The 27,509-nt window shown below is 40.4% G+C and overlaps 1 protein-coding gene across 1 annotated transcript in view; it reads left to right on the plus strand.

Annotated features, from left to right (window-relative positions):
- cep192 (centrosomal protein 192) overlaps window positions 1-26,312 on the plus strand; it is a 38,980-nt gene extending 12,668 nt beyond the window's left edge. Inside the window, 41 exon segments of the mRNA XM_051956411.1 lie at window positions 895-1,017; window positions 1,476-1,631; window positions 1,991-2,267; window positions 2,367-2,516; window positions 2,657-2,721; window positions 2,950-3,174; window positions 3,535-3,670; window positions 3,803-3,885; window positions 3,977-4,243; window positions 4,561-5,431; window positions 5,575-5,692; window positions 5,936-6,092; window positions 6,777-7,458; window positions 7,663-7,806; window positions 8,143-8,291; window positions 8,486-8,716; window positions 8,923-9,048; window positions 9,469-9,609; window positions 9,807-9,870; window positions 10,044-10,183; window positions 10,379-10,471; window positions 10,813-10,931; window positions 11,392-11,589; window positions 12,068-12,158; window positions 12,461-12,640; window positions 12,843-13,103; window positions 13,711-13,832; window positions 14,404-14,513; window positions 15,372-15,534; window positions 15,781-15,871; window positions 16,019-16,097; window positions 16,197-16,320; window positions 16,800-16,905; window positions 17,013-17,229; window positions 17,446-17,522; window positions 17,812-17,907; window positions 19,048-19,167; window positions 21,915-22,027; window positions 22,775-22,901; window positions 23,349-23,407; window positions 24,760-26,312. Coding sequence (XP_051812371.1) covers window positions 895-1,017; window positions 1,476-1,631; window positions 1,991-2,267; window positions 2,367-2,516; window positions 2,657-2,721; window positions 2,950-3,174; window positions 3,535-3,670; window positions 3,803-3,885; window positions 3,977-4,243; window positions 4,561-5,431; window positions 5,575-5,692; window positions 5,936-6,092; window positions 6,777-7,458; window positions 7,663-7,806; window positions 8,143-8,291; window positions 8,486-8,716; window positions 8,923-9,048; window positions 9,469-9,609; window positions 9,807-9,870; window positions 10,044-10,183; window positions 10,379-10,471; window positions 10,813-10,931; window positions 11,392-11,589; window positions 12,068-12,158; window positions 12,461-12,640; window positions 12,843-13,103; window positions 13,711-13,832; window positions 14,404-14,513; window positions 15,372-15,534; window positions 15,781-15,871; window positions 16,019-16,097; window positions 16,197-16,320; window positions 16,800-16,905; window positions 17,013-17,229; window positions 17,446-17,522; window positions 17,812-17,907; window positions 19,048-19,167; window positions 21,915-22,027; window positions 22,775-22,901; window positions 23,349-23,407; window positions 24,760-24,892 — 6,984 coding nt within the window. The 3' untranslated portion in view covers window positions 24,893-26,312.
- Window positions 26,313-27,509: the final 1,197 nt, after the last annotated feature.

Genomic DNA, 27,509 nt, shown 5'->3' on the forward strand with positions numbered 1-27,509 from the left:
AATCAAGCGGGACCCGCATATTTCTCTTTTTTTTTTTTTTTTTTTTTGTCCGTGGAAATGTGAGATTCTTGCGGGAATTATGCGCTGTTTTGCGGGGATTATGCGGCCTTTTGGGAAATAATTGACCCCTGCATAATCAGTGGCATTTTGGTGATGAATGCGGGAATTCATGCGATCGCATAATTGCATTTTTCTGGAGGGTCTAACTCTCATCCACACCTGCACTGTGATGAACTTATCTAAATTCTGCATAGCTCTGCCCATTTTTAACCTAAACAGGTCAGACGTACAGGACCTTTAAATCACATTAGAGAAGCAACAAAAGCTGGGACCAACCCCAGTTCCTGTTGACATTGGTCATTACAAACATTTGGACTTATCACACACAAATATAATCAATCATTTTAAAAATTGATTACTTTGAGCCTGGTAGCAGTGCCAGGACACTTGCCTTGTGCAAAATACTACATTAATATTAAATATTGTGCTCACTGATATTATAGATACACCTGCTGCTATAATGAGACAAAATATCAGTTGTGAAAAAAAATGCATTCATGCTGTCATTGGGATTTTGATCGGAGTTATGTTTGGATGAAACACTAATTGCGTATATATATTTTTTATTTAATTCTAATTTGTGTCCTGTGCATTATGACATAATTTCTATGTGTGTCAGTGTACCTTGAACATTTTAAACTAAAATTCTGTGAGTTAGATTTTTTTTTTTTTTGGACGTTTTGCATCTCTGAGTTGATATTTTGTGCTACTTTTACATAATGCATCCGTCACTGTGTCTGACTGGTTCATTGTTTGACATCGACTTCTATGTGATAAGCAGTCCATTTGTGGAATACGATCCATTCATGGGTTTCTCCTCTGCACATTGTACAGATGGGGGACCGGGTTGGTCCTGTTGGAACAGGGGAGGCCAGCTCCTCTTTGGGAACATCTGATGGATCTCAGAGACTTTCTCCTGTTAACTGGAGCATGGTAATGGACCGACAGGAGGTACTGGTGAGTAAAGATGTGGGACAAATGCAGTGTAACTATAAATGACCAGGTAGTGGACATTTTATTCAGGCTATGCTGTGCATATATTTTTAGATGGTGTATAGACTAAAGTCTTTAGCCTGTAGTAATGTAAATAATTCTCTCATCTTACCCTGGTAACTGCATTGTCTTCCCTTCTCATTTTGATTGTGTAATTGTGAATTTGTAATATAATACAAAATAATTCATTATGGTACTCAAAATGATTGATTGTTGAAAGAATATTTAATTAAGTTCCGTATATTTATATGATTGCTACGTGGTCAGAAAGCATTATTGTAAAAACAATAAAATGTGTCACCTGGTCATAGTACAAAGCAGACAGGGTTCACTCCAACTTTTTAAAAGCTGTGAAGGCTAAGGTGCCAAAGGTTGAGTTTTTAAGGTCTTATTTTTTAATGGGGTCTTGTCTTGAATGGCAGGATGCCATGGAGAGCACAGACTCTGGGCCTACAGTTGACCGACTGTTGGACTCAGTCTACCTGAGAAGTAGAGCTGGACTGAGGAGGTTTCAGGATTCAGCAAATGTAACCACTTCTAACCTTCAAGGCACCCAGGGGAGTTTTCATCTCTCCCAGGTAAAAGGGATAACAGGGGAGTAGGTGAAAGTCAGGGATTTCCCGACTCTATTTATACGCATCAGTGCTAGAAATTTGTTCAGAGTTTCGGCCACTTTGAGGTTGTGGCTCTTTTGTGATTGATTGCTCACTATTTTATCAGTGTGTGTAATATCCTCACTTTCTTAGTCAGGTCCACACCTTTCTCGTTATGTTTCACTTCAAAAGAACAAAACTGTGACAGCTGAATGCCAAACTGAAGGCTTCATAGCGGTAGTCCACAAACCAGCGGATGAAATTGCTACGTCTGTCTTTTATTCCCAGTCTAGTCTGTGATTATAATGTAGTCTTCATGCCTTTGTCAACAAATCGTGCCTCAGGTGCTGCTTCCAGGGTGTGATGACAACGATGATGATGATGATGATGATGGAGTAGACGAGCCTGATGGTGCGAGGCCCTCCTTAGGCTTGAGAGGAGGACCCTGTGGTGATGTGACTGCCGCTGAGGCCTCAGACGGTACCAGTGAGGATGACAACAATCCCCTTTCCACTTCCCTGGAAGCAAAGTATTTCTCCCAGAGCCTTCTCCAGGAACAAGAAGATTCTGATGATGGGTGGAACCACTGCCCTGACAACCTGGAGCTGGAGTTTCAACAAGGTCTTTGCTTGTGATGTTTACATCACAAGTTACCCCAGTTTTCAAACCTGATACATATTGATATGTGCGTTATGTTAACAACACGGATTGTCTCTTCAGGTGCCAGTACCACTCATGGTGTGGTGTACCAGAATGAGGCTGGGCAGTGGGTGACAGACCTGGCATATTACTCCTCCTTTGAGAAAGAAATGAATGGGAAGGCATTGGAGAATGCTAGCCAGTTTGAGACAGAGGACTTTGTTTCTGCCAGTATGTACAATTCTACAGCTCTGCAATACTGTGAGACTGTGTGAACAAGATATAGTGATGTTAGATTTTTGTATTGTCGTATTTTTTTGTATGTGAACAGACAACTTTGGGGATTGTAGATCATATTTCCTTCTGTGCAGGTGATGCTATTGAAAAGATAGTGAAGGATCAAGAAGAATTTGAAAAGGAGCACCAGTTCATGCAGGTATAAAGCACTGACTGTCCTGATTTTTGAATGGATAAAGACCTTCAGTCGGCTGGGTCATGGTTGAAGTCATACACAATAAATATTCTAGTGATATCATATTACTTACTGCAGTGGGCTATTGCTGTATTATAGAAGAGAATGACAGATGCCCAAAAGCCTCAGCTGCACAGTTTAGTATAAAGCATGACCTCTGGTGGCTTATTTTGAGTACTGCTTTTCACACAGGAGGAGAAGATTGAACCAGCCAGCAGCAACAGCACCTTTCAGGGTGACTCATTCTGGAAGCTCCCCGCCAACGGCACCATCTTAATGAGGGCTTCCCAGGTCTCGTCAGAGTTTAAGCAGGGAGATGAGAGCTACCTGCGACTCTCCTTAGGGCAGTTTTTTGGGCAACGCTCTGAAGCCCTGGGCTGTTTGGGCATCAATGATGAAGTGGATGCGGTTAAACGGGTCAGTGAAACTACTTTAAAGGAATTTAAAATGTACTTTCTCTGTCTGTTTGACAGGCTTTAAGGTTAATAAGAGTTCACTTTTGCATAGAATTGGAGATTTGACTTGAATTAATGATCTGATATAATGTTATGCCACTGACTGCTAATGGGTAACAGTTTTCATTTGCTCAAGACGGTCCAGAAAAAAATATTGCAGAATTATATTGCAGCTCATTTTTTCACAATTTGTAATTGTCTAAATGTAATGGCGTAACAGTAAGTTTTCATTCATTTGTGCCTTTTGCTTAAGCTTTCAAAGTCATTCTGAGGAAGAACTGTAATGTGTATTAAATTAGAATCCTATTCTGTGTTTCTCCAGCCATCCTTTGGCTACATTATTACCTCTCCAGAGAAGAGGGAACCGTTTCCCCTGATTCACTCCTCAGAGTTTAGAGAAAACTCTCCTCACAGTGAAACCATGGAACTCAGTGAAGCAGACAAAACACTCAATCCAGGTGTGTTTGCACAATTGCTGCTGCTGAAGAATCTTTTTTTTTCGGCTCATCAAGCAGTACCTATTACTTTGCTTTTGTTATTTTGAAATGCTGTACTTTTCTGACCGACTGCTGCTGATAATTTTGTTGTAGAGGACCTCGACAAAACCCTTGAAGCTCCATCTGAAAGAATGCCACCAAAAGAGGACACTGATCCAGTACCTTGTCAACAAGAGGTACACAGATCCTTCACATCTGAATATTTTGATGTGGGGTTACATACACGACTTTATGGTTTAATGACAGAAGCCTATTTTTTCTCTTTAGAACCATACTGTTAGTGCTGCACTACCTGACAGCAGTGGAGGCTCAGGCTCTGAATCATCCCTGGCTAACCAAAGCTGTGTGTCCCCTGACATTAATACCAGTAATCTGATGCTTAGCATCAGTACAATTTCTTCAGCCATTGCTAATGCATCCATCAGCACTGACCCATCACAGTTAGCCGCCATGATCATGGAGCTGTCAAAGAAGAGTAAGGTGAGGAATCGTCCAGCGTCTGCAAAACTTGTTGGTCCCACTTCAGCTGAACAGGTAAAACTTCACTTTTTTTGTGTAATGAAAAATAGTTTTGTATGTTTTTTCCCTTCACAGCATATTGGCTTAGTGTGTTCACAAAAGTTGCATCTTATATTCTATCATTAGAACTTAAACTCTGGTCTCACATTCGTTCCTTATGCAGTGTATTAATCCTTTCCTAACTTTTGTTATTACCACTAAGAAAAACATGTTAATACTTCCTTGTATACAGTCTCTCTGTAAAACTTTATGTTAACAGTGTATTTATTAATGGAAACTCAAAGTACTTAAGCCTTTATTTGTGATGAAACACTGTTTTGCTTTCTACATAGGTCCTATCTGAGCCAAATAAGGGCACTGTTTTAGACACACTGCAGAGAAGCACATGTGTTGGAGAGATGAGTGCCTTTGACATGGAGAAATACCTGAAAAAGACTGATGTGTCTGGCAGCAGTGATTCCTATGGGGCAAACACTACCTTTGACTTGAGTGGTTGGGTTGACAATCTCAGCAGCTCTCAGAGGAACCCTTACACAGGATATCCTGAGAAACAGGGGAACGCAGCTCAGCAAGTGGACAGTGAGACTCAACAGGTTCCTACAAGTACCAAAGCTAAGGAGAAAGACGGAGAAGGAGAGATGACACTGACAAACCAAAGCTCAGCTCCAATGCGGCTTTCTGGTGCATTGTCACCTAACAGGGCTGACTCAAAAAGGAGCTCTATTCCTCATCCTCATCCTTCTTTCAGCTCTGCCAGAAGGTCTGTGGGCTCTGGGCAATCTTCCGCACACAAGCCTCCTGCAGACACAACGGGATCTTGTGATAAAACTTGTGCTTCGTCAACCAGTACTTCTGGTTCCTTTGGTGGGACCTCTGAAGAAAATGGAATCAGGCTAGGCGAAATGAATCCACAAGCATCCAGTATTAGCTCTTCAGAAACCTCACATAAAACTGATAAAAACTTATCCCCAACCACCCCAGGCTGGAGGAAAGGGCAGTCAGGCCTCCCTGGCCTTAAGAGTTCCTCTCCCTTGACCCAGAGGCTGACTAATGCAGACCACCAGCAGCAGGACAGACCCGGTGATTCTCCAGAGAAGAAACCACTGCCTAGGAATAGCCCTGTGGCTCCACTACCTCATAGCTCAGTGGAGAAGAACACTGGCTTGTGTCAAAACGTCCAACCTCCACTACACCCTGTATCTGGTGAGTAGAACCAGACCTAAGATCAACCAGCTACAGTAGTCCTTAGCCACCATAATGCAGTTTGTGAGTAAGGATTTCTCCCTGGATGAACATTGAGATATCAAAATGAACCTGTATGTTCACATTTTCCTTTTGTTTCTTAGAACTGCAGAAAGGTTTTTCTGAGCCATATGCGGAGGAGACACAGTGTAGCTTCAGACCGTCCACCTCTCCTCTTACCCACTCCTCTCCAAGTCAGACCTCTGTTCCCAGTGCTGAAGGGTATCGTATCACACATGATTTCTCTAAATAAATATATAAAACATTAGTGATTGTCACGAAGTAGTAATTTTTTGTGACTTTTGCTTAATTTCACCCCAAACTGATAAAATGTTACATTAGTCCTAAGCATTTACCTTATTGTCTAGTGTGGCGTAATTTTGTACAGATCTGGATGTTTGCACCATAGCCATTATTTATTTACTATTTATTACTCAATGTTTTTATGTTGTCTTGTCTTTCCAGTGCATTTTCACCTTCGTCATCCAGTGGAGGTCTGGCTGACAGACGTCCAGGTCTTGAACTCTCCCCTCAGTCTACTTGTTCCAGTCCCAGTCTCAGTAGGCTTACATACATCTCAATGCATGATGGCACTGTTGTACCTACACCTGAGAGGCAAAAGGTACAGTAGGACAAAGTGGAGCATGCTTTATGTAACAGCAGTGAAACTGAAATACTAACTGGTCTGTTAAATGATCCTGCATAGCTATTAGGGCTCCATGATTTCAGGCAAAATGACAATAATTCTACTCATCCCCTGAACATCTCACACACAAGCTACAGTAAAAGTTAACTAGTCAGTCTTCAGTCTTCCACTAAGTTACTGCTGTGCATGTGATTCAGACAGGCATGTCACCAAAAGTTAGGCGAAAAGAGTGAATAAGCTGTTATTTTGTAAGATTAACTCAGTTAAAATTTAGTCATTTTGTCAACATGAACTGTATTGTATGAGCAGTGTATGCATTTTACTGAATTAAACTTAATTAGTACAGTCAATCATATAGACTTATTTGTGGAAAACCAAAATTGGATTCTGATGAAGTTTAAATGTTGTGCAGCCCCAACAGCCTCATTACTGTCAATAAAGCATTATATGTAAAATATTTGAAATGTGTTCTTTCACAAGGTCAACTTCCAATGCTACAATTTTTGAAGTGTGAATACTTTTTGAGGAGTCTATACTTCCAATGACCTGGACAGATGAATTAGCTCATTTTTATTTTCAGTGTCAGTTGTACTATCGTTGATGAATTGTATTAATCAGAAGTTTGGTATTTAATGTGCTGTGTTGTTTTACTGCCCACAGAATAACCGTACCATGGCACTGAGCACCACCATCATCAGATTCAGTCCGACCCCACCTGTGGAACTTGATGAACAGTCTAACCTGGATGTTCTTGGCCGGCCTAAAAACCTTGATCAGGTTCAACCACAGTATTCTAAAAGTCTGGACCCACTACCAGCGCAGCAGAGTGAAAGCCCAGAGCCCCGTAGTGGTTCTGCTCTGAGCTGTACCCGCAGTCAGAGTGAATGTAACTACCACTGCACTGGAGACAGAACTGGTGACCTTTCAGCAGGTTGCAAAAACCACCGGCACCTCTCCGAGTCCAATATAAGGCAACTCACTAAAGTGGACTCGGGCTATTGCAGCAATCTGAACATTCAGCAGAATAGCAACTCTGCAGCTCCCCTGAGCTCCCAGCAGTGGGGCACCGCTAGCTCAGTGTCGTCGTCCGTGTATGCTGGTGGCCTCGGCATGCTTCCGCCCTACTCAGCGGACGCACTTCACTATGTGCCCATCCCTAGTTTTAAGTCTCAGTGTCCTGGAATGATTCCCACCCAAGGAGATATACAGTCCCTCCTTGCTGGACGCTCCCTCTTTAACTCTCAGCTGCCTCAGCAGTATTTAGGACCTGAAGCACAGCTACATCCTGGTGTTTATCATGTGGGAGCCACAGGAAATGGTCTCTACAGTGTGACCTCCACAGGCATGTCTTTTGGTTTATACTTTCCTAAATGAAAGTGCTGGTGTATGTCTAGCAAAATAGTAGAATACCACTATTCATAAATATGTTGGTACCGCATGGTTAAATACTTTATTCCTCCCCTTGTGGTTTCTCCTTCTTTTACCCCATTCTTTTCAGGCATACCAAACAATGATGTAACAGTGAGACACCTTCACCCCAATTCAGGTCCTCCAGGAATGTCTGGGGCTGCTGGTTCCCATCACCTTCCCAGACCACATCAGAGCCAACAGGAAGTAGGAATGATGGGGAAACCCTACAGTCAGTATGGTGTGGAGCCAATGGGGACAAATGGTCTTGAGGAACTGAGAGGTAACAGTGTTTTTTAGTGTTCCTATGAAAGTTGCCTCCCTTCACCCATTCCAGTATGCTGTATATACTCCTAAATTCAGAAACAAATGATGAAACTTTAAAAATGTTGTGAGGTCACATCATTGTTAGGCTGGTGTTCTTCATTAACTAATCATGTCTGTGGGCAGCACTGTGTTTAAACGGGGAGATAATCATTTTCTTGTGCACTGCAGAAAATTACAAGAAGCGTTTTTTAAATTGTTGCAGTCAAGTATGGCCTTCAAATCTTAGCCTCTCCATCTCTTTACTTACGTAGTACAGTACTTGCCTTTTCTACTCATCCACTTTCATCCTCAGGCCAAGTGGTGGTGCCAGAGGAACTTCGGTTCCCTCATGCCTGCTGTGTGGGCATCGCCTCGCAGACCTCCCTCAGCCTCTTTAACCCTTCTGAGAGATGGCAGCAAGTGTCAATCACTGTCACCAGCCTTTCCATTGATGGAGAGAAGGTGAACAGAGAGTTACATGTGCCAAAGCAGATGTCATCTTTGATACACAGTAGCTCATAATGCCATTATGTGATGGAAAAAATGACTCACTGCCCAGAAAATGATTTAACAGACATAACTACAAACACAAATTCACTTATCACTCAGCATATGGTTTTAATCTATGCTTTAATCTTCCATGCCAATCCCTACAGGTGGACAGTTTGCCTTATCAGTGGCTGATGGTGAAGAACAAGACTATCATTGGCCCCAAGAGTACAGAGGAGCAGAAAGTGTTGTTCATCCCTCCCCAGGCTGGTGTCTACCAGTGCATCCTCAGTGTTTACTCTTGGCCTGCAGCTGCTGAGACAGAGATGACTGCCAGGGCTAACATCTTTGCCAGAAGGGTAGCACTTGTCGCCATAGCTGAGAACCCTTCTCTAGAGGTGAGAGGCTCCGGATCACACTTATGACCAAAGATGCATAAAAACTGAGGCTAAGTCAAATACTTAAGAGTTGAAACTTAATGAGAAAGCGTTTGAGGTAATATAGGTGTGAAGTTGTCTATTCTTTGTCAGTAAATTGCGTATAAATATAATTGAATCTGTAGCACAGTATGTAAGACAGGATAAAAAATTCATTTGCTTTTCAGATTGACGTTTCCACATCTGGCTGTTTGGATTTTGGAGACCTTCCAGGAGGCAGCTCTAAATCTCTTCCTGTAAAAGTGCTCAACAGGACTCATGCCACAGTACCCATCCGTCTGGTCATCAGTGCAGTGAGTCAACATAGCATATTTTGACAACATTTTTAGGACATTTCTTCCTATTCTCAGACCTACACTCACATTCACTGTTATCTATAACGGTAATACAGTGACCTCCAGTGGCAGCTGTATGGGCTCTACATGATAGATTTGTGTGAAGCATAAAACACAGGTGTTGCTGTGTTTAAGTGCAGCTTCTGTGACTGAACTTTGCTACTGTTTTTACATTATGAAAAGTAATTATTTATAAGTCATTCAGTGTATTTAGTTCAACGTCTAATATGCTTTTCTTACAAATGATTTTGCTCCAAGTACGCTTGAGTGTTTTATTTTTTTATGGTGGCACAGAGATGGATTTTTAACAGCTCCTCATCTTTGCAGGGATCAGCATGACAAACTGTGTGGTTCAAATTATACTCTTTATTTCTCCAGAATGCTACAGCATGGCGGTGCTTCACCTTCTCTAAACACCCTGTTACCATGACATCTGAGGGCGCACAGCAGGCTGGACACATGACCCCAGTGTCCTCTCCTTTGGTCATGAATCATGTGATGCATGCCAGCTACGGCGAGGTGAGACTTGCCAAAATCATTACAGCAATACTCAGCATCTCAGTCCTTTAGTCATTTCATTCATGCTGTTTTTTTTTTTTTTAAATTCACATTTCCATTAAGGCTTGCTGACACAGTTGCAACAGTAAGGTAGAAAGTAGTTTCTGACTAAAACTGTATGTGTGATTTTGATTTTTTTTTTTTTCCTTTTCCCCCAGAATCCAGAAAGCTTCATGGTCTGGGTTCATTTCAAGGCCCCTCAGAAGTACACAGCCTCTTCAGGTAATCAGTCATGTCTAAATACAAAAATGTGTTACATTTTTTTATAGGTCACCCAACCCATAATATTCTAAGCATTATCAGATTAGATTGTTTTTCAGATGAAACAAAGTTACAACACAAATCCCAACAAGAGGCGTTTTCTGTGATGCTAAATCTTTGTTTGGACTTACTAGGGGAGCTTGGACCAGCTGACGAGTACAGTGCTCGAGTGGACATCGAAGTGGACTGCCCTGGTCCGAGTCATGTGATCAGGAGTATTCCTCTCAGAGCCAGGTCTGGAACTGCAAGAGTCCATGCTCCTAAAGATCTGCAGGTAGCAAAGCTCTCAAACTGACTGAGTGTACACTGATTAATTAAATCTGTTTTAGAACAGTTAGACCTCTCATTTTTGTTAAACTTTAAGGTAATAATAACCTTTTATCAGCATGGTAAATTTCTCACTTGGTCAAGCTTTTTCTGGCTTTTATAGAATTGTCAGCGAACTGTTATTTGTGCTTCTTTTGTCTAGACTGTTAGCCTGTCTGCTCCACTGGGTAAATCTAGTCAACAGACGTTGCCATTAAAGAATGCAGGAAACATTGACGTGCAGCTAAAACTCAAGGTAATTCTGACCTTTACTTTTCTTATTAGATTTGGGGTTTGGATAAGCCTCTGTGACATTTTGAGCCCGGAACTTGGCACATACAGCAGGGATCCATTGATATTTTGCTTCTGTTTTTTCAATTTTTTCACCTTTTTTCTGTCTTCTTCTCTTACTTATTTCTAACTTTGTTTAATCCGTTTCTCCCTTTTCCTTGCCCTTTTCTGCTGTGGTCTCTCCTTTCTTGTCTCACCCACTTCATTTTCATTTCCTGCACTCCATCTCTCTTTTTTGTCTATTTCTTCTCTACCTCCGTGATGCCTCTGCAACCTTCAAAACACTTGTTCCTTTGCTGTTTACAGAGCAGTGATGCTGAGAACAGTTTTTCTGTGACACCTGATGAACTGTTCCTGGGAGTGGGAGAGGAGCAAGGCATTGTGGTGTCTTTCAAAGCACAGGGCAACAGGAAACATAGAGAAAGGTATAAATATTTTCTTGTATTTAAATTAATTGCACTGGAGTTCTTAAGAGACTATAGTGAATTTTCTGCAACATCCAGATTTAATTAAAGCCCCCTGAATAAGAACCTGAAATTTAATTCTGTGATTGGGTTAAAGAATTAAAAATACCATGATAAAACAAATGGATTTCTGTAACCAGGTTTCTAGACTTCTGAAAGAGAAGTGCAGCTGTGACAGCAATGTTGAGGGATGAAAGCAAATATATTGTAATTATTTGTGACCTTGTGTCTTTTATATTCAAAGTAATTGAATCCATTCTGAATAACACTGGAATAACAACAACATAATTATGTGTACCATCTACAGCTCTAAATACATTTGTGTTGAATAGGCTGGTTTTTTTTGTGCATGTCCAAAATTATGGCATGTGTGCGGTGAGCATCTAAACACACAGGAATGCATTTTGTTGCTGTTTTACAGCCTTCTCACCATCTTAGTGCTACCATCAGGGCCACAGTATGAAGTAATACTGAAAGGAGAAGTAATCCCTGAGGATTCTGGAAAACATGCACTTCCTGCTGCTGCTGTCTTCTGCCCTGTTCTCACCAATGACGTCCCACCAATCCTCTCTAATAAACAGTTCGTAGCCTGGGGAGGGGTCACCTTGGGACGAGCTGTGTAAGCAACTTTTCAGTTTTCATTAATTCCATTGGTACTTGGTTACTGAAAAAAAACTCTTTCTTGGTATCAATTATTCATTGGAATGTGATCAATAAAAAACTCAAGGCCCAGTGGTGCATCTTATTCTATTAAGGCTTGTATAATGTTATTCATGAGAAGGGACGAGGGTGTCTACAGGGAGTGTTATTCCTCAGAAGCTATTTCAACATAATGCCCAATTTATTTATAGTCATTGAAGGAAGGTAAAGAACAGACAGCAGTAAGAAATCTAAATCCCCTGAGAATCGATGCATCCTTTTAGGTTTTAACCAGACTGAAGTATGACTCGGCCATTCTGCATAAATTGGGACTTAAGCATAATGACTCTCATTTTGAAAACAGCTGTTAAGCAAAGTTTGTCAAAGATATAAAGTTGACCTCAGAAGTCCTGTGTCCTGCATTCACATAACACAGAACCAACAAAATTGTTTTGCAGCCAACAGAAGCTGGTTCTAAGGAACAACTCGACCAACGCTACACAGCAGCTGCGCTTGCTCATTCGTGGTCAAGACCAGGACTGTTTTCAGGTAAACTCATATGTTCAGATTCAAAAACTAACAAACAGGCCATCATGTGTTCTTTCTTGTTCAAAGTATTCTAACATTGTGTTTTTCTAAATTGACATCCTTGTTGGAACCATGTGTAGAGTTTGAGTTTCATAAATCTGCAGAAAATGTTTGAATCCCCATGTTGTTTAGATTACTGGACTGGTATCTTTTTTGCACTTGCTTGTATTAAATACTGTTTTTCATACAGGTAAATGTTTCTCTGTAAGTGTTAAGCTTTTATTGTTTAGTGTTTTAAATATATGAACTTGTTTGTTCCTCAGCTCCAGAGTATGTTCAGTCCTGAAGAGCGATTGACCCGACATGGAGAACTGTCCATTCGTCCCAAAGAGGATGTTACCGTCCATCTGCTCTTTGCTCCCACCAGGGTGGCCTGCATGTTGGCCAAGCTGGAGATCAAACAGTCTGGAGTTCGGCCTTCACAACCAGGGATCAAATTCACTGTGAGGATGTGGCCGTTACAGACCTGCTGTGACTTCTTTCTCTGAAATCGTCAATTACTTTGCACTGTTGTCTCTTCAACTCTTTATAGATCGACTTTTTTTTCATGCATTAGTGTTTTTTGCCGTCTCTTTGCTGTGTTATCTCCATCTCTGCAGAGCTTTGGCTGTAGCTTAATTCAGTCTCTGTACTTTAAATCATCAGATTCCACTGTCTGGCTATGGTGGTACCAGCAACATCATCCTAGAGGAGCAGAGGAAACAGGCAGATGGCTACGTGGCTACACTGACCGACATTGCTGCTGGTCGCATCAGCAAAGTTTGTTTGTGTGTGAGAAACACTGGTTCTAGAGCAGCTTTCATCAAAGCTGTGGCCTTCTCTGATGTGCAGACACGATCGGTCTTGGAGCCCTCTGTCATCAGCCTCGCCCCTTCACAGTTTGTACTGAAGGAAAGGACACAAGAGGTATGAGGGTGAATTTAGTTTTAGTTTAGTTTATTTAGAAAAGGACAGCGTGTAGTTACATTAAAAAGATGGCTGCACCAGATTTCGCATCATGCTAATTTCCATCTGTAGTCCTTGGTCCATAAAAAACAAACATTCATATTTAAAACAATGCATATACAACACATTATATTAACAAAACAACACAAAATCAATATTAAAATATTTACAAATATGTGTGCAACGTTGTTGGTTTACAGTACAATTATCAAAATGCAAAAGTGTAACGCAGAAGAGTGTATTCATACCAATTACAATATATTTAAAATGCATTTAAATGACAAAAACAGAGTGCAAAAGTATAGAGTTAAAGTGCAGAGTTGTATGCGAGGCAATAGTTTCGTAGATCCTAGATGTGGTAGCTATCAGATGGTACCGACGAATGCTACTGATATGAATTTCTCTATTCCCGTATAACTTAGAATTAGAAATATGAATTTGAAAAGTTTAGCTGGTAATTTTCTTTAAAGAAGTATTTTAAGTTTAATGGATTCTTTCAGATTTTTTTTCTCCTTCCTGCCCTGCATATGCTGGGACATGACCCTGTGGCTAATGTCTGTGTTTTCAGGTGATCACGGTGCTGATGAAGTCCACCCAAAGAGAGCAGAACCTGTGTGAGTCAGCCGATGCCCTGTTGGCTACAGTCTGTCTGTTCTGTGGAGATGAGGTCTCCAGGCAGCAGTACCGAAGGTGAGACCTCCCAACATTTAGTTTTATGTTCATCTTTGTTTTTTTTAGCTATCTGGGACTTTGTAGTGGCTAATAGATAAATAAACCTGACCTGTCCTCAGGAAAGATTTAATACGAACTTTGATGTAGTGAAAAAGTCATGTTTTAAAATAGTGATAATAGTCGTATTAATGTCGGTTTCATTTAGCGTTGACGTACCGCTCTGTTCAACACAGGCCAGAACAGTATTTTAATAAATCAGCTTTACTTCATATAAAATTTTCCAGGTTCAGAAGAAACTGTGCATCTGCAGAGGAGCTGAAACTGTTGGTGTTATTCAGAGGAGCAATTCGTTGTACTTTTCTCAATTCCACAGCCAAGTCTAAAAAAAGTTAAACCAAGCCTTTTTTCATGTCCATTTTTGTTATCACAAAGCAATGTTTGTGTAAAGCAAATGCTGACGGATGATGAACATGCATTGTTTCTGAATCATTAAAATGCTGATTAAGTTCATGGAGCTGATTCCAGATGGCTTTGGGTTTTGCGAGAAAGCTGTTTTCTTCCCTTTACAATGTTGTGTTTGTTCTTTCAGATTGCTTCAGAGCAAACCAGAAGTTGTGCGGAAAGCTCTGTCTGAGAACAGTGTGCTGAAAAACATAGACTTCAATGAAAAGTTCCTTGGAGAAGAAAATGTTACAGAGAGTAAGATGCCATTATCATGCTGGACCAAAAACCTTTTAGATCTTCACTTAAACGGCTTAGAACTTCTCTAAAAATGTAGTTCAAACGTTCAGTAGATAGTCGTGAGAATAATATTCTACAGCGTTCTCACATTTAGTTTTGTTCCTCTATAGCCTTTTAGCGAATGTAATCCAGCAGTTAACCTTTAGCTGTTAACCAGCTCTCCTCTGGTCAGTTCAGGGAAGCTGAAAGCTGTTGCCCCATTTCACTGCTTTCCATTACTCTAATGTCTGACTCAGAACTAAATAAGCACACTTGTCACTTTTCATAATAGTCACAGTAGCTGTCTTCCTGCGTTGTGTTAGCATTTCTGCATTTTCTACATGAAAAAAGTGTGATTGACTGATTGGCATGTACCAGATGACAACGCATTGATTGAAGTTTTTACATGTAGTGTTTCTGCCAATCTAGACAGCTGTGGAAAGTGGCAAAAATGGCCAGAAATTGATTAGATGTGGAAATAGACATGGAGCTGCTCCCACTTTGTGCAAGGGACAGGGTGACCAGACAGCTTAACTGGACCACAAGGATCATGAACTTCCTAAAGTACCGAGCATTTGAGATGCCATATATCCCGGAACAGTTTTATCAGGCATGAATATAGCTGTAAGGAACATGAAAACTGCCATTTAACAACTCACAGCCAGCAGTGATGCATATTCAGTTTTTTAAAAAATTCTCACATCTGACACTGGAAGGTCAATATAAAGGCAGAGATAAAATTCCCAAAATATGATTTCAGAAGGTCATTTAAGAGGATTGTTGAAACATTTGTTTAAAGTTTTGATGTATTTGACATGTGATTTCACTTCTCTGTAGCCTACGACCTTCCCCAGCGGCCCAATGAGGCTCACATCTTCTATGGCAACATGAGTAAGGTGGTGGTGTCATTGCTGGGAAGTGCAAACAGCAGAGACTGTGAGGAGAGCGAGCGTACTGAGCTGCCTCTGCCCTCTACCAGACACGACTCAGAAACAGATGGGTAATGTGATGCATAGCAAATTTCACTAACCTCATGTTGATATGTTGTTTTTTCTAATGTACATACTGCTTGATCCAATGTACTTTTTTTGATTTTATTAGTCATTTTATTGCAGTAAAAGCGTCTAAAAAAAGCAATGATGTGACTTGAGGTTCTCTACTATGTTTGTATGTTGCTGCTCTTTGTGTTAAAATACACAAAGCACTGTAGTTATCAGTATAATGTAATAATGAATGTAATTTTCAGTAGTTCAACAAACGGCAATGCGTCTCTGGATGTGCTGCCAGTGAAGGGTCCCCAGGGTCCAGCACTGAGAGTGGCAGAGCCTTCCTTAAAGGTACTGTAAGGCCTCCTTATCAGCCATGATGGTTTCTAACAGTGAGTGCTGATTATTGTGGTGCTTTTTCAACCGGATTAACAGGATTTTCAGTGATTCATGTGAACGATGTATAGTTTTTGAACGGAGATTATGCCCCTCCGTCAGGTTTCAGAACCATTACACAGGCAGCCTGAGTCCTGGACCATCCACCCAGAACAGCTCGTCCTTGCTGCTCCCACCATCAGTGAGTCGAATCTAGATTTTAGAAGCGTATTATTGTGTGTGAAATTGATTTTGAGTGCGGTTGATGACGCATCCAGTGAATCTTTTTTGTCATTTAAAGCTGGTGCATCCACCACTAGTCATGTTCAGATCCGGAACAGCACTTCCAGAGAGCTCAACTTTGATTTGTCCTGGCCGGCTCACTGCCTCACCATCACCCCACAGCATGGAGTCATCGAGCCGCAGTAAGAATGAACTTGGTTGTTGCATTAAAAAATTTTTTTACAAAGGTGAATGCCTACCAAGAATTCAAATTTTTGGGTGATGATGTTTTCTGAGTATCTTTCTGTTTACCTTTCTTTTTCATCCGCATTTATTATGCTGTGAAAATGAATATACAATGTTCAACATTCACTTCATGTTAGGGACAAATTATTATGAGGTATGTAGATTGAGACAGATGTAAAAACTGCAAAAAAAACCCTAAAACTTTGGCAAAAGTGTTCAATTTTCTTCCATTTATTATTGAATTTATTGAGCAATTGGCACAAACAATGAAATGAACTGAATACTTTCTGGATCTACTGTACATGTCTGTAATTTTGGCATGATTATCATTTGCTTTACTAGAAGAACAGTACTAGAAAGTGAAATCCCAGTCTGTGTGACTTGGTGGCATTAATTGCCACAATTGTATCTGATTTCTTCTTTATTGTAAATCAAGGTGCCACCTGCAGATTTTGGTCAGCCCTAACCCCTCCCTAGCAACCAAACCCGCCCTGCTGCCATGGAGCGGACAGATTTATGTTCAGTGTGACGGTCAACAGAAGGTGGGGATGCTGAGGACATACTCACTGTACAGTTGTTTATACAAATGCTACCTTGGATTGTGAGAACTTAACGTCGCTCAGTTAGTGCAATGTGTTGTCTGCTTCAGTTTATAAGGGTTCAGATACGACGGGACCTAGCTCTGGATGTGTCTGCAGCCCCGGCAGATTCTACTCTGTCTGCCCTGCCTCCTCAAGCTGCTACTCCTGTGCTGCCTGTGGCCAGGCTCACCAAGCCTTTGCTAACACCCCAGATGCCTCCGGACCTGCTGGAGATCAGCAACAAGACGATCATCTTCCCCACCACTCCCTCAGGGGAATCGTCTGGTAAGGAGGTGGCTGACGGCTGGAAACAGTCTGCTTTCTTACTACCCGTAAAACTACATTAATACAATGTGCTCAAGTCTTCACAGTGTTACAGCAAAGGATCCTTTGTGTCAAATATTTTCCAGTCTGTTGAGTTTTTAAGTTGTGGTCTTTTAGGCAGCACATGGTGTCTTCATTAATGTGGGAGACTAAAACTCTGCTTCTCCTGTGCTTCAGAGGCCCAGCTGGAGGTACAGAATAGGGAAGTAGAAGTGAGGTGGTACCTCTCATCATTTGCGCCCCCATATGTCAAGGTGCTTTTTTCTTCATTATCTCTTTGTTCTGTCTGTTGGTTCATTTCATTTACTGTTTTTCTTTAACATCATACTCCGGGGAACAGATGCTTTCACTGCTTTTGTAGTTTTTCCAGATTGTTTTTAATGTTTTTTTGTAAGTGCAGTTAAATCCTTTTGTCTTATGACTCGTTTGGTATATAGTTTGTTATATTTACTTTCTTGATGCTCCTGTTTTAATGTTATAGTTTGCTACTAGCCATTGTGTGCAGTGGTTCAACTCAAACTGTGGTCCTTTCTCTTTCCTCAGGGGGTTGATAACACTGGAGACGTTTACCGGGCCACCTACACAGCTTTCAGATGTTCCAGGGTCTCAGGAACCCTGGGAGCCCACGAGAAGATGCAGGTAGGCATGAACATCGAACCAGGTTTGACAGGTCGTTATGAAGGGAAGGCAAAGATTCACTGCAAGTGTTGTAGGTTACAGGGAGAGTGATCTCATGATACTTTCCATTTTGAGATCGGAGTGGGAAACTAGAAAAGAAAACACTGGCATTGAAACACTTGTGTTGAGAAAAGTTTTACTGATAAGAGATCTGTATTGATCTGCTTTTATGTTATTTCTGGATTTTAAAATATGTATTATGTGCTTTATATTACTATTTCAACATTTGTAGTCTTTGTTGCATTTTTCTAATTGTTTAACTGTTTATCTTTTATGTCTTTACCTGTTACTAGTATTTGCTGATATTTTTTGTTATACATGATTAAAATTTTTTTTTAACAAATTCATGCACCAAATAATATCTAAAGAAAAATGATTGGAAAATTAAATGAGAGCTAAAATAATTGTTTACTGCAGCCAAATATGTTTTTTTTTTTTTTTTTTAAGTTTTGTTGCAATCCTTGCAACAGAAATCCATCTTAGTCTGCATTTATAAGAACATGTGTTAATATAACATGCGTGTTTGTAGTTAAGACCCCCTCTGGTGAAAATCAGTTTTTTGTTTACCTTGTTGACATGTCAATATGTTTTTTTTTTCTTTTTTAAATATGTTGGAGGACAGATTGTGAATAAACAGTCTACGCCATGGCTGAGTAGGTCTACCTTGAAATTGTCATGTAATGGTGACGGTCACAAATTTAGATTTTCAGAGTTTCGTATGTAACAAACTCCAGGAGCCAATCCCATTAACCTTTTCACATCAGAATTTTGTCAGGATTGGTTTCCAGTTCAGTTGTGTATGACTGAATTACTCTAACCTTGCAGCTTGCCTTTGTGCCGTGCAGAGTAGTTCAGTGTTTGATCAGAGCTGTAGGTTAGCTGGTGTGCTCCAGCTGCAGTGAGTGTTGGATTTAATAGGTCTAGTCTTTCTAAAGAAGTCAGTGCTGTAGATTTACATTTAATCCATTTTAAAGCATGAAGAAATGATTAGCATGGAAAAAACTCAAAGAGGAGTTTTAGGAATTAAATCAGCAACTGGAGACAGACTTCAACTAACTCAGATTGTTTGCTGTAACGTCTTTCTTTTTTATCCCCTTCTAGATGCCCATTGCCTTCCTGCCTAGGGACCGCGGTGACTATGCTCAGTTCTGGGACTTGGAGTGCCATCCTGTGTCTGAGCCCCAGCAGAAAACCAGAATCCGCTTCCAACTCTGTGGCACTGTGAGAACTCATTTATTGGTCGTTTTCAGATTTACCTTGACCTGGGATTTGGCTGTCATATGGAAACCAAATGCACAAGAATTGTTGTGCCTCTGGAAAATGCATTGTTCACTTGAATCATGGAACAGCTTTGCACAAACTACATACACACGTGGACAAAATTGTTGGTACCCCTCAGTTAAAGAAGGAAAAACCCACAATTCTCACTGAAATCACTTGAAACTCACAAAAGTAACAATAAATAAAAATTTATTGAAAATTAAATAATCAAAATCAGCCATCACTTTTGAATTGTTGATTAACATAATTATTTAAAAAAACAAACTAATGAAATAGGGCTGGACAAAAATGATGGTACCCATAACTTAATATTTTGTTGCACAACCTTTTGAGGCAATCACTGCAATTAAACGATTTCTGTATTTGTCAGTGAGCGTTCTGCAGCTGTCAACAGGTATTTTGGCCCACTCCTCATGAGCAAACAGCTCCAGTTGTCTCAGGTTTGATGGGTGTCTTCTCCAAATGGCATGTTTCAGCTCCTTCCACATATGTTCAATGGGATTCAGATCTGGGCTCATAGAAGGCCACTTTAGAATAGTCCAACGCTTTTCTCTCAGCCATTCTTGGGTGTTTTTGGCTGTGTGTTTTGGATCGTTGTCCTGTTGGAAGACCCATGACCTGCGACTGAGACCAAGCTTTCTGACACTAGGCAGCACATTTCTCTCCAGAATGCCTTGATAGTCTTCAGATTTCATCGTACCTTGCACACTTTCAAGACACCCTGTGCCAGATGCAGCAAAGCAGCCCCAAAACATTACTGAGCCTCCTCCATGTTTCACCGTAGGGACAGTGTTCTTTTCTTCCTATGCTTGGTTTTTGAGTCTATGAACATAGAGTTGATGTGCCTTACCAAAAAGCTCCAGTTTGGTCTCATCTGTCCAAAGGACATTCTCCCAGAAGCTTTGTGGCTTGTCAACATGCATTTTTGCAAATTCCAGTCTGGCTTTTTTATGAGTTTTTTTCAGCAGTGGTGTCCTCCTTGGTCGTCTCCCATGAAGTCCACTTTGGCTCAAACAACGACGAATGGTGCGATCTGACACTGATGTACCTTGGCCTTGGAGTTCACCTTTAATTTCTTTGGAGGTTGCTCTGGGCTCTTTGGATACAATTCCAACGATCCGTCTCTTCAATTTGTCGTCAATTTTCCTCTTGCGGCCACGTCCAGGGAGGTTGGCTACTGTCCCGTGGGTCTTGAACTTCTGAATAATATGAGCCACTGTTGTCACAGGAACTTCAAGCTGTTTAGAGATGGTCTTATAGCCTTTACCTTTAAGATGTTTGTCTATCATTTTTTTTCGGATGTCCTGGGACAATTCTCTCCTTCGCTTTCTGTTGTCCATGTTCAGTGTGGTACACACCTTTTCACCAAACAGCAGGGTGACTACTTGTCTCCCTTTAAATAGGCAGACTGACTGATTATGAGTTTGGAAACACCTGTGATGTCAATTAAATGACACACCTGAGTTAATCATGTCACTCTGGTCAAATAGTTTTCAATCTTTTATAGAGGTACCATCATTTTTGTCCAGGCCTGTTTCATTAGTTTGTTTTTTTAAATAATTATGTTAATCAACAATTCAAAAGTAATGGCTGTTTTTGATTATTTAATTTTCAATAAATTTTTATTTATTGTTACTTTTGTGAGTTTCAAGTGATTTCAGTGAGAATTGTGGGTTTTTCCTTCTTTAACTGAGGGGTACCAACAATTTTGTCCACGTGTGTACTGTCTGCAACTCTTGAAAAGAAAAATTACTTCACTTACCCCAACAGCTTCTTTTTTAGAGAGTCTGGTGTCAAAAACCAAAACTGAAAATAGCAGCGCTGTGCTCTTTCATAGAAGTCTCTATGCGTTTATGCTTCCTTTACTTCTTCAACAGCCATATGATCATCAGTGTTTTCCTTTTAGCGCCCACTGACTGAGCTTTAACTAAGCAACAATGTACAAAACTCTGCATTTAGGTCAACTTAAATGTATTGTTCTACCGTTAACAGATGTGTAAAGCAGTGATGTTCAGCCCCAGTCCAAAATATGTGTGCCCAATGCTCACTGCTGAAGATGCTCTCTTTAAAGCAATATAATGTGCCCCATTGTCAGTGGAAAAAACAACACAACAAAACTGCCAGCCCCCCCAGGATTCATGGTAATGTCCTGACTGTGTCTTTGTAGTGTTAGTGACAGAATTAACAAATGAAAACAGTGGGTTGTGGGATGGGATGGAGATCCATCCTGCTGAGATGGGCCTGCAAGGAGCTTGGTGTGTGTGTGCCCTTTTTATTGTGAAGTATCATGTCAGACCCAGTTAACTTAAGAGCATACATACACAGCAAGTGGGAGGTTGGATAGATGGCGCCACATAAGTAGGTTAAGTGGCTGCGATGGTGGTGCTTTTGTAGTCTTTTTGTCTTGTGATGCTTTGTTAGCGTGGAAAGCCAAATTGTTCAGCAGTATTTAAGTCTAATCTCTGACTAAAGTGTTGACTTGGTAGTTTGATGAGGAACTAAATATGAAAGTTTCAGTGTGCCCCAGCACCAATAAAGTAATACCTATTGTGCATGATACACTTGAGAAGATGTTAGGTGCCATTCATTTTCAGGAGTGTTTTGTTAACTGTCTGTTTAGAAGTTGTGTTGATCCACTGCAGCAACTACAGGGGTCAAATCCTAAGGCAGTGTCTGTGTTTTTAAAGGGTGTCCGATCTGGACCAATGGAAGGACCACAGGAGGGAGACTGTTCATTGGTGAAGACAGAGGCTCCATTGAAGACCAGGAAGAGAGCCGATGCCTCAGCAGTGAAAACCAGGTAAATCCAGATAAAGCTAAAAATATCACCCCAATCGGGCTTTTTGGAGTTAAAATCAGCCACGTAAAGGACTATATGAGCCTGTCAGAGATGCGTATTAAACACAAGAGAAGCCCTCAGAGAGCGCTGTACTCTGCCAAGGCTGCTCAATCGTTGTATGATTTCCAACAGATGAAATCTTTAAAAACATTCGTTGTCCACAGCGGTGGATTTTTAATAGAATCACAATTGCATGATCGTCAGCAGGCAGCTGACATAGTGTTCACTTGTTGTCATAGTTTAAGTGATGCCATGCCGCTATCTCGCAGTCATACAGAAATCTTTAACAAATCCGTGGATCCAGACTATCACTTGATCCTTTTGTCATTTCTGACCTTCCCTGAAAATTTCATCCAAATCCATTCATCCATTTTTGAGTAATGTTGCACACAGATTAACAGACGGACAAGCGTACGCTGATCGTACTTTGTGATGGAGTAAGAGAAGTAATAAATGTTTGTAAATTTGTTGTGTAGATACTAGGTTGTTTACCAAAAGAAAACAATTTGAAACACACAGCACTCCGTTTAAGTCGTCTCCTTTCTTATTAAAAATGACACTATTTATGACTAACATTCTTTAAGATGTAGAATTTCATTGTAATGTGGTTCATATGATGACTGTTTTTTACCATAAGTTGTCCTATCGTCAGATCATTTTTATGGCTGTTGTGCTTCCTGCTGTAACGGTACTTTTTGTAATCCTCAGCCAGGAGGAGGCTGTGCGGAGGGGTGTGCATTCTCCACTGGATCTGTACAGCTTCCCAGCCACACGGGTGGGTGAGTCCAGCACTCTGAAGGTCAGCTTCCGCAACAACTCGTCTGACACGCATGAGGTGAGGCATACCTTATCTTCATGAAGACGTGAAGATTTTTTTTCTTGCTTACTGCAGCAGAAACTGAAATATAGTTATACATATGCAACACTGTCTGGTCCAGAAAAAAAGGCTGTCAGAGGTAAAGTAAGGAAGTAAGGCTATAAAGGATCATTTTAAAGTTCTTTAGGGTTTTTTTTTTTTGCCTGTGGAGATGAGACCTTGTCATCTCAGATATAGAGGATCGGTATGTTAAAAAGAAATAAAAAGTTAACTTCCAGACCTGAGGTTTTACAGAGCAGATACTAGCTCTGTCTGTGTCTATCAGTCTCTACTGCTAAAAGGAATTGCATGACAGAATTAATGTATTTGCACTGACTGATAAATGGAATAACAGCACCTAACATTTGTGACTATGCTTTGCATGGATTTGACATTTGATGTGTGGCTTCTTTAATTGAATTGCAGCTGAAATTTGTAAACCCTAGGGAGCCCTTCCACATCAAGCATTCCAAATACTCCCTGAGGTGAGTCCAATGGTTGCTATCCCTAACACAAACTCTTCGTTTTTTGATTGTAGCCAGATGAATCAGAAGTTTTATAAACTTTTAGTCATCTTTATAATCCCTGCCTACCACTTGTTCTTTTTTTACTGTACTTCCACTTTATGGATTTTGTGTATATTTGTGTCATGACACTAAGTAACTAGATACTTAATCAAATCGTGTTCTCTGATATATCTTGTGAATGCTCACTGTGGGAGGTCTTGTGAGACATTGGGACCTGGAGGATGATGTTGCTATGTACGGTACACACTTGAGGCCTCGAGGAGCACTAATGTTTTGCCTCTCTAAGGCCTGGGGAAGTGCTGCCTGGCCACAGGTACCAGCTGTGTTGTACTGTGCTGATAAGGGACTGTGTTCAGAATGGGCACGTGTGCTTCATATTTTTGAAAAGGGAAAAACAATGTACATGAAGAGGGGTATTAAAAAAATAATGAAATTTACTGACTTCCTCCATAAAAATAAAGCAGTGTCAGACCTATCACTGTATGTCATGTGTTGCCACAGCCTGAACCTGGCCCGGCTTTGCAGCAGGTGTGTTGTGAGTGCTGCTCTGTGTGCTGATGTGATGGCCCTGTGGTGTTCCCAGCATGTCATGGCATTAATGGGGAATTTGTAGCTCCACATAAATCTTACAAAACAGTGGTTTAAGGGTCTCCTTTATGTATTGAAAAGTTCTCCATTTATTTTACAAAAGTCAGAAATATTTTTTCAGTCCCATCGTAGTTAGCGTTTAGTTTTATAATCCTTCTGCATCCACAATTAGCAAAACCGACTGGAAAATAGCCGGTGCCGTTTTGCTACTCCTCTTATCTAATGTAAAATTTATACACAGACCTTAAATTAATTGTACTTTCAATTTGCTAATCCCTCCATCCATTGTCTGCTGCTTGTCTGTGTCAAGGAGGCAAATGAATAATTAATGCCGTTATTAGGGCAGCAGCTCATGATCATTTCATTACTGAGCATTCTATATGACGTTAGAAAACACTTTTAAATAAATGCCACTCACAACGTCAAAGATCCAAAGTCAAAAAATTGCTAGATTTGATAAATGTAACCATGATGATCATTTATTCTCTTTTGGTGTACATGATTAGAGCTGAAGAGAGACGGAGTAGTGTTTGAAGATTAGTCCTTTTTTTTTTTTTTTTTTTCCCATAGTCTGTCTTGACTCATGCAGTTCAGTCCTGAGTTTCATTTTTAAAGGAGAAGCATGTGTATTTGGGCTAGTGCACGTCTTATGTATTCATGTTCTAACCTTTCAAGCCTATTTAATTGTCTATTAACCGCCATTTTTCTCCCCTGCTCATTAGATCACAGCACTATCTGAAGCTACCCGTCCAGTTCAAGCCCAGCACTGCAGGCAGACACGCTGGCTTGCTGCTCATCCAGTCAGAAACAAGTGGAAATCTTGTTATTCAGCTGACCGGTGAGGCACTGCCTTGAATTCACCATCTACCGTCCTACGCCACCTCCTCATGCTGCCTGGTTTTGGGTGGATGCTCTTCTCTCTACTATTCATCATGGGACAGATGAGAGCAGCAGAGAAGAAAAGACAAACTGCTAGGGATCAAATAAAAGCAACCTCGGATTTAAATCCTTCCTAGTTGTCATATTTGGAGATGTGGACTGAGACTATGCAGCCTCACGTACCTCTGGAGAAGGTGTCCTCAGCAGGCCCATGAAAAGTGACTGTGCCTGTTTGTGCTTGAAGCCGAATGATTTAAGTCTGACTGGCTCTCAATTAATCTGCACTGCTCTGGCATTTCAGAGAGCTAATGATTTTTGTCCTTTGACTCTGGATCTGGTATTTGTTTTATCCCTGAGTCATGTCACAAGGCAGCATTGTTGTTGCCATGGCCCCTGTCTCACTGTAGCAGAAACCAGCTGAGATGCATTGGGGATTACTTGGAGTTGGTCACACAGGAATGCCTTTGTCTGTTGTTTGGTAACATGGCTGCAAGGATTTTGTTTTTGGAAAAGCAGCACTGTGGCCTTTTTTTTTGCCATGTTACATAGTAGAAATCTGACAAAGACGCCTTTTGTCTCCAAGCCTGATGTGATGCAGTCTTTTCTGTCATTAACTCCTGATTGTAAAATGACCACGAGAGATTTCAGGATTCTGTTTTTCTGGAGTCACTTAATTTTAAAATTACTATTCTGGGCTTGTCTTCATTTCAGAAGGTTTTCCTAATCGTCTGTACTGGTGCAGTTTCTATGGAGATGGCTCCTCATCATGCAGAGCCCACCTGCACAGTGGCCTTTGTCAGCACCATGTGTTGACTTCCCAGCAACCTCCAAGAATCGTTCCAAACAGTCCAGATGTACTTAATTTAGTCATGATCAGGGCAGCTCAGAGCAACATTAGGATGGTTAATGATTGTTATTACATGCTAAAAGAGTTTCCTCTGGTGGGGTTTTTGTTCGGCACTTTGCCAGGCCTGCTTAGTATGGTTACCATGGCAAAACGGTGTTAATCACTGTTCCAGTCACAGAAAATTAGCTCCCCATTTCCTCTTTTGGCTCTGGGGCAAATGGCCAAAATTGCTTGGGGGCATTGGATCCACTTTCATAATCAGTTTAGGAACTGGAATAGCACAGGGAAATGTATGTAAACTTCATCAAGGATGTGTTGTTAACCTGTTAGATTGCACACATTGTGACAACACACTGGGGAAAAACACTAGTGTTCAGCATTATTTTTCTAAATGTATGGCAAGTTTTCATATGAAGGCAGTATGCTGTCACCGGTAGCTCTCAACCATCCTCACACATTTGGTTTTACAATTTGCACATGCTTTAAATAGTATATTATGTAATATATTGTTGTATTTACACATTTTAAATAAATTTTTGTGATAAATAAGCTTTGCTTTGAAGTTTTCTAACCCACATTACTACAGAGTGTTCGCCACTGGAGAAGCGTGATTTATGGAAGTAATATGGCTTACAGTAGACTGCTTATTTCTGCTTCTGAAGGAAAATAGTTTTTGTGACAGATTCACCTTATTAATATAACATCAGCCTGTTTATTTCAGATTTTTACAAATAAAAACCTTAGTTTCCACTACGAGTTATATATCCACAGACAGAGCTGTGTATCTATACATCTGTATCTATGTCCATCTGTTTATTCATGTTAGTTTTATTGTTTGACAGATTTTATCACTTAAATTTTTATTATACAAGATGGTCCAATGAGAGTAAATGAGTGTTTCAAAATGGTTCCCCTCTGATGAATTTAACAGAACCTCAGCCAGGTAAGGTTAATTTGTACAAAGATGATTTGTTGCCTGATTTTTAATGTGCATTTGATAAATTGATTTGAAAAAATTCTGAAAATGTTTCTTACTATAATAAAATAATTTATCGGTCTTGTTTTAGTGACAGTGCATTTACAAGTACATATCTTGACATAAAAAAGAAAACTTCAGATATTAACTGCAATTAAGCATCCCATGTGAGTATGTGATGTAAATTTTATGTTTCATTGTCATTACCTTCAACACCCACCATCCGTCGCAATCCACTAAATAAAATCATAATAATGAGCAGTAATATAATTGGGCTGGAGCAAGAACCACTCATCAGCATCTACAACAGAAGGACAAAACTTAAAGGAGCACAGATAGCCTCAGACACACTCTCACTGCACAGCTACTACAGTCTGCTCCCCTCAGATACAGGTCACTCGTTTTTAACACCATGACAGCCAGTTTCGTGCTTACATCCATCAGACTTATGAATTGAGCTATTTTGTTTATTTTACTGCCACTTCTTTTCAATTATTTATGTATTTGGCACCTCACACTTTCGTAAGGATAACATATGCTTTTTTAATCTGAATTTTTTTATCAGTCTTTTTATCTATTATCTCTGGTATGTTGGATGTGTTGTGTGTATAGTATGTTGCTTATGTTTATTATGTATGTTATGTTGTCGTGCACATGAATTGTATGTACAGTATATGCACAGATGCTCTGGCACAAATGAAGTTCCTAACAGAAAAATAAAGTTCTTTGAATTGAATATAAATCACACACATAACTGGTAACAGCAGCAG

Source organism: Acanthochromis polyacanthus, chromosome 12, assembly GCF_021347895.1.
Source record: "Acanthochromis polyacanthus isolate Apoly-LR-REF ecotype Palm Island chromosome 12, KAUST_Apoly_ChrSc, whole genome shotgun sequence".
Taxonomy (NCBI): Eukaryota; Metazoa; Chordata; class Actinopteri; family Pomacentridae; genus Acanthochromis; species Acanthochromis polyacanthus.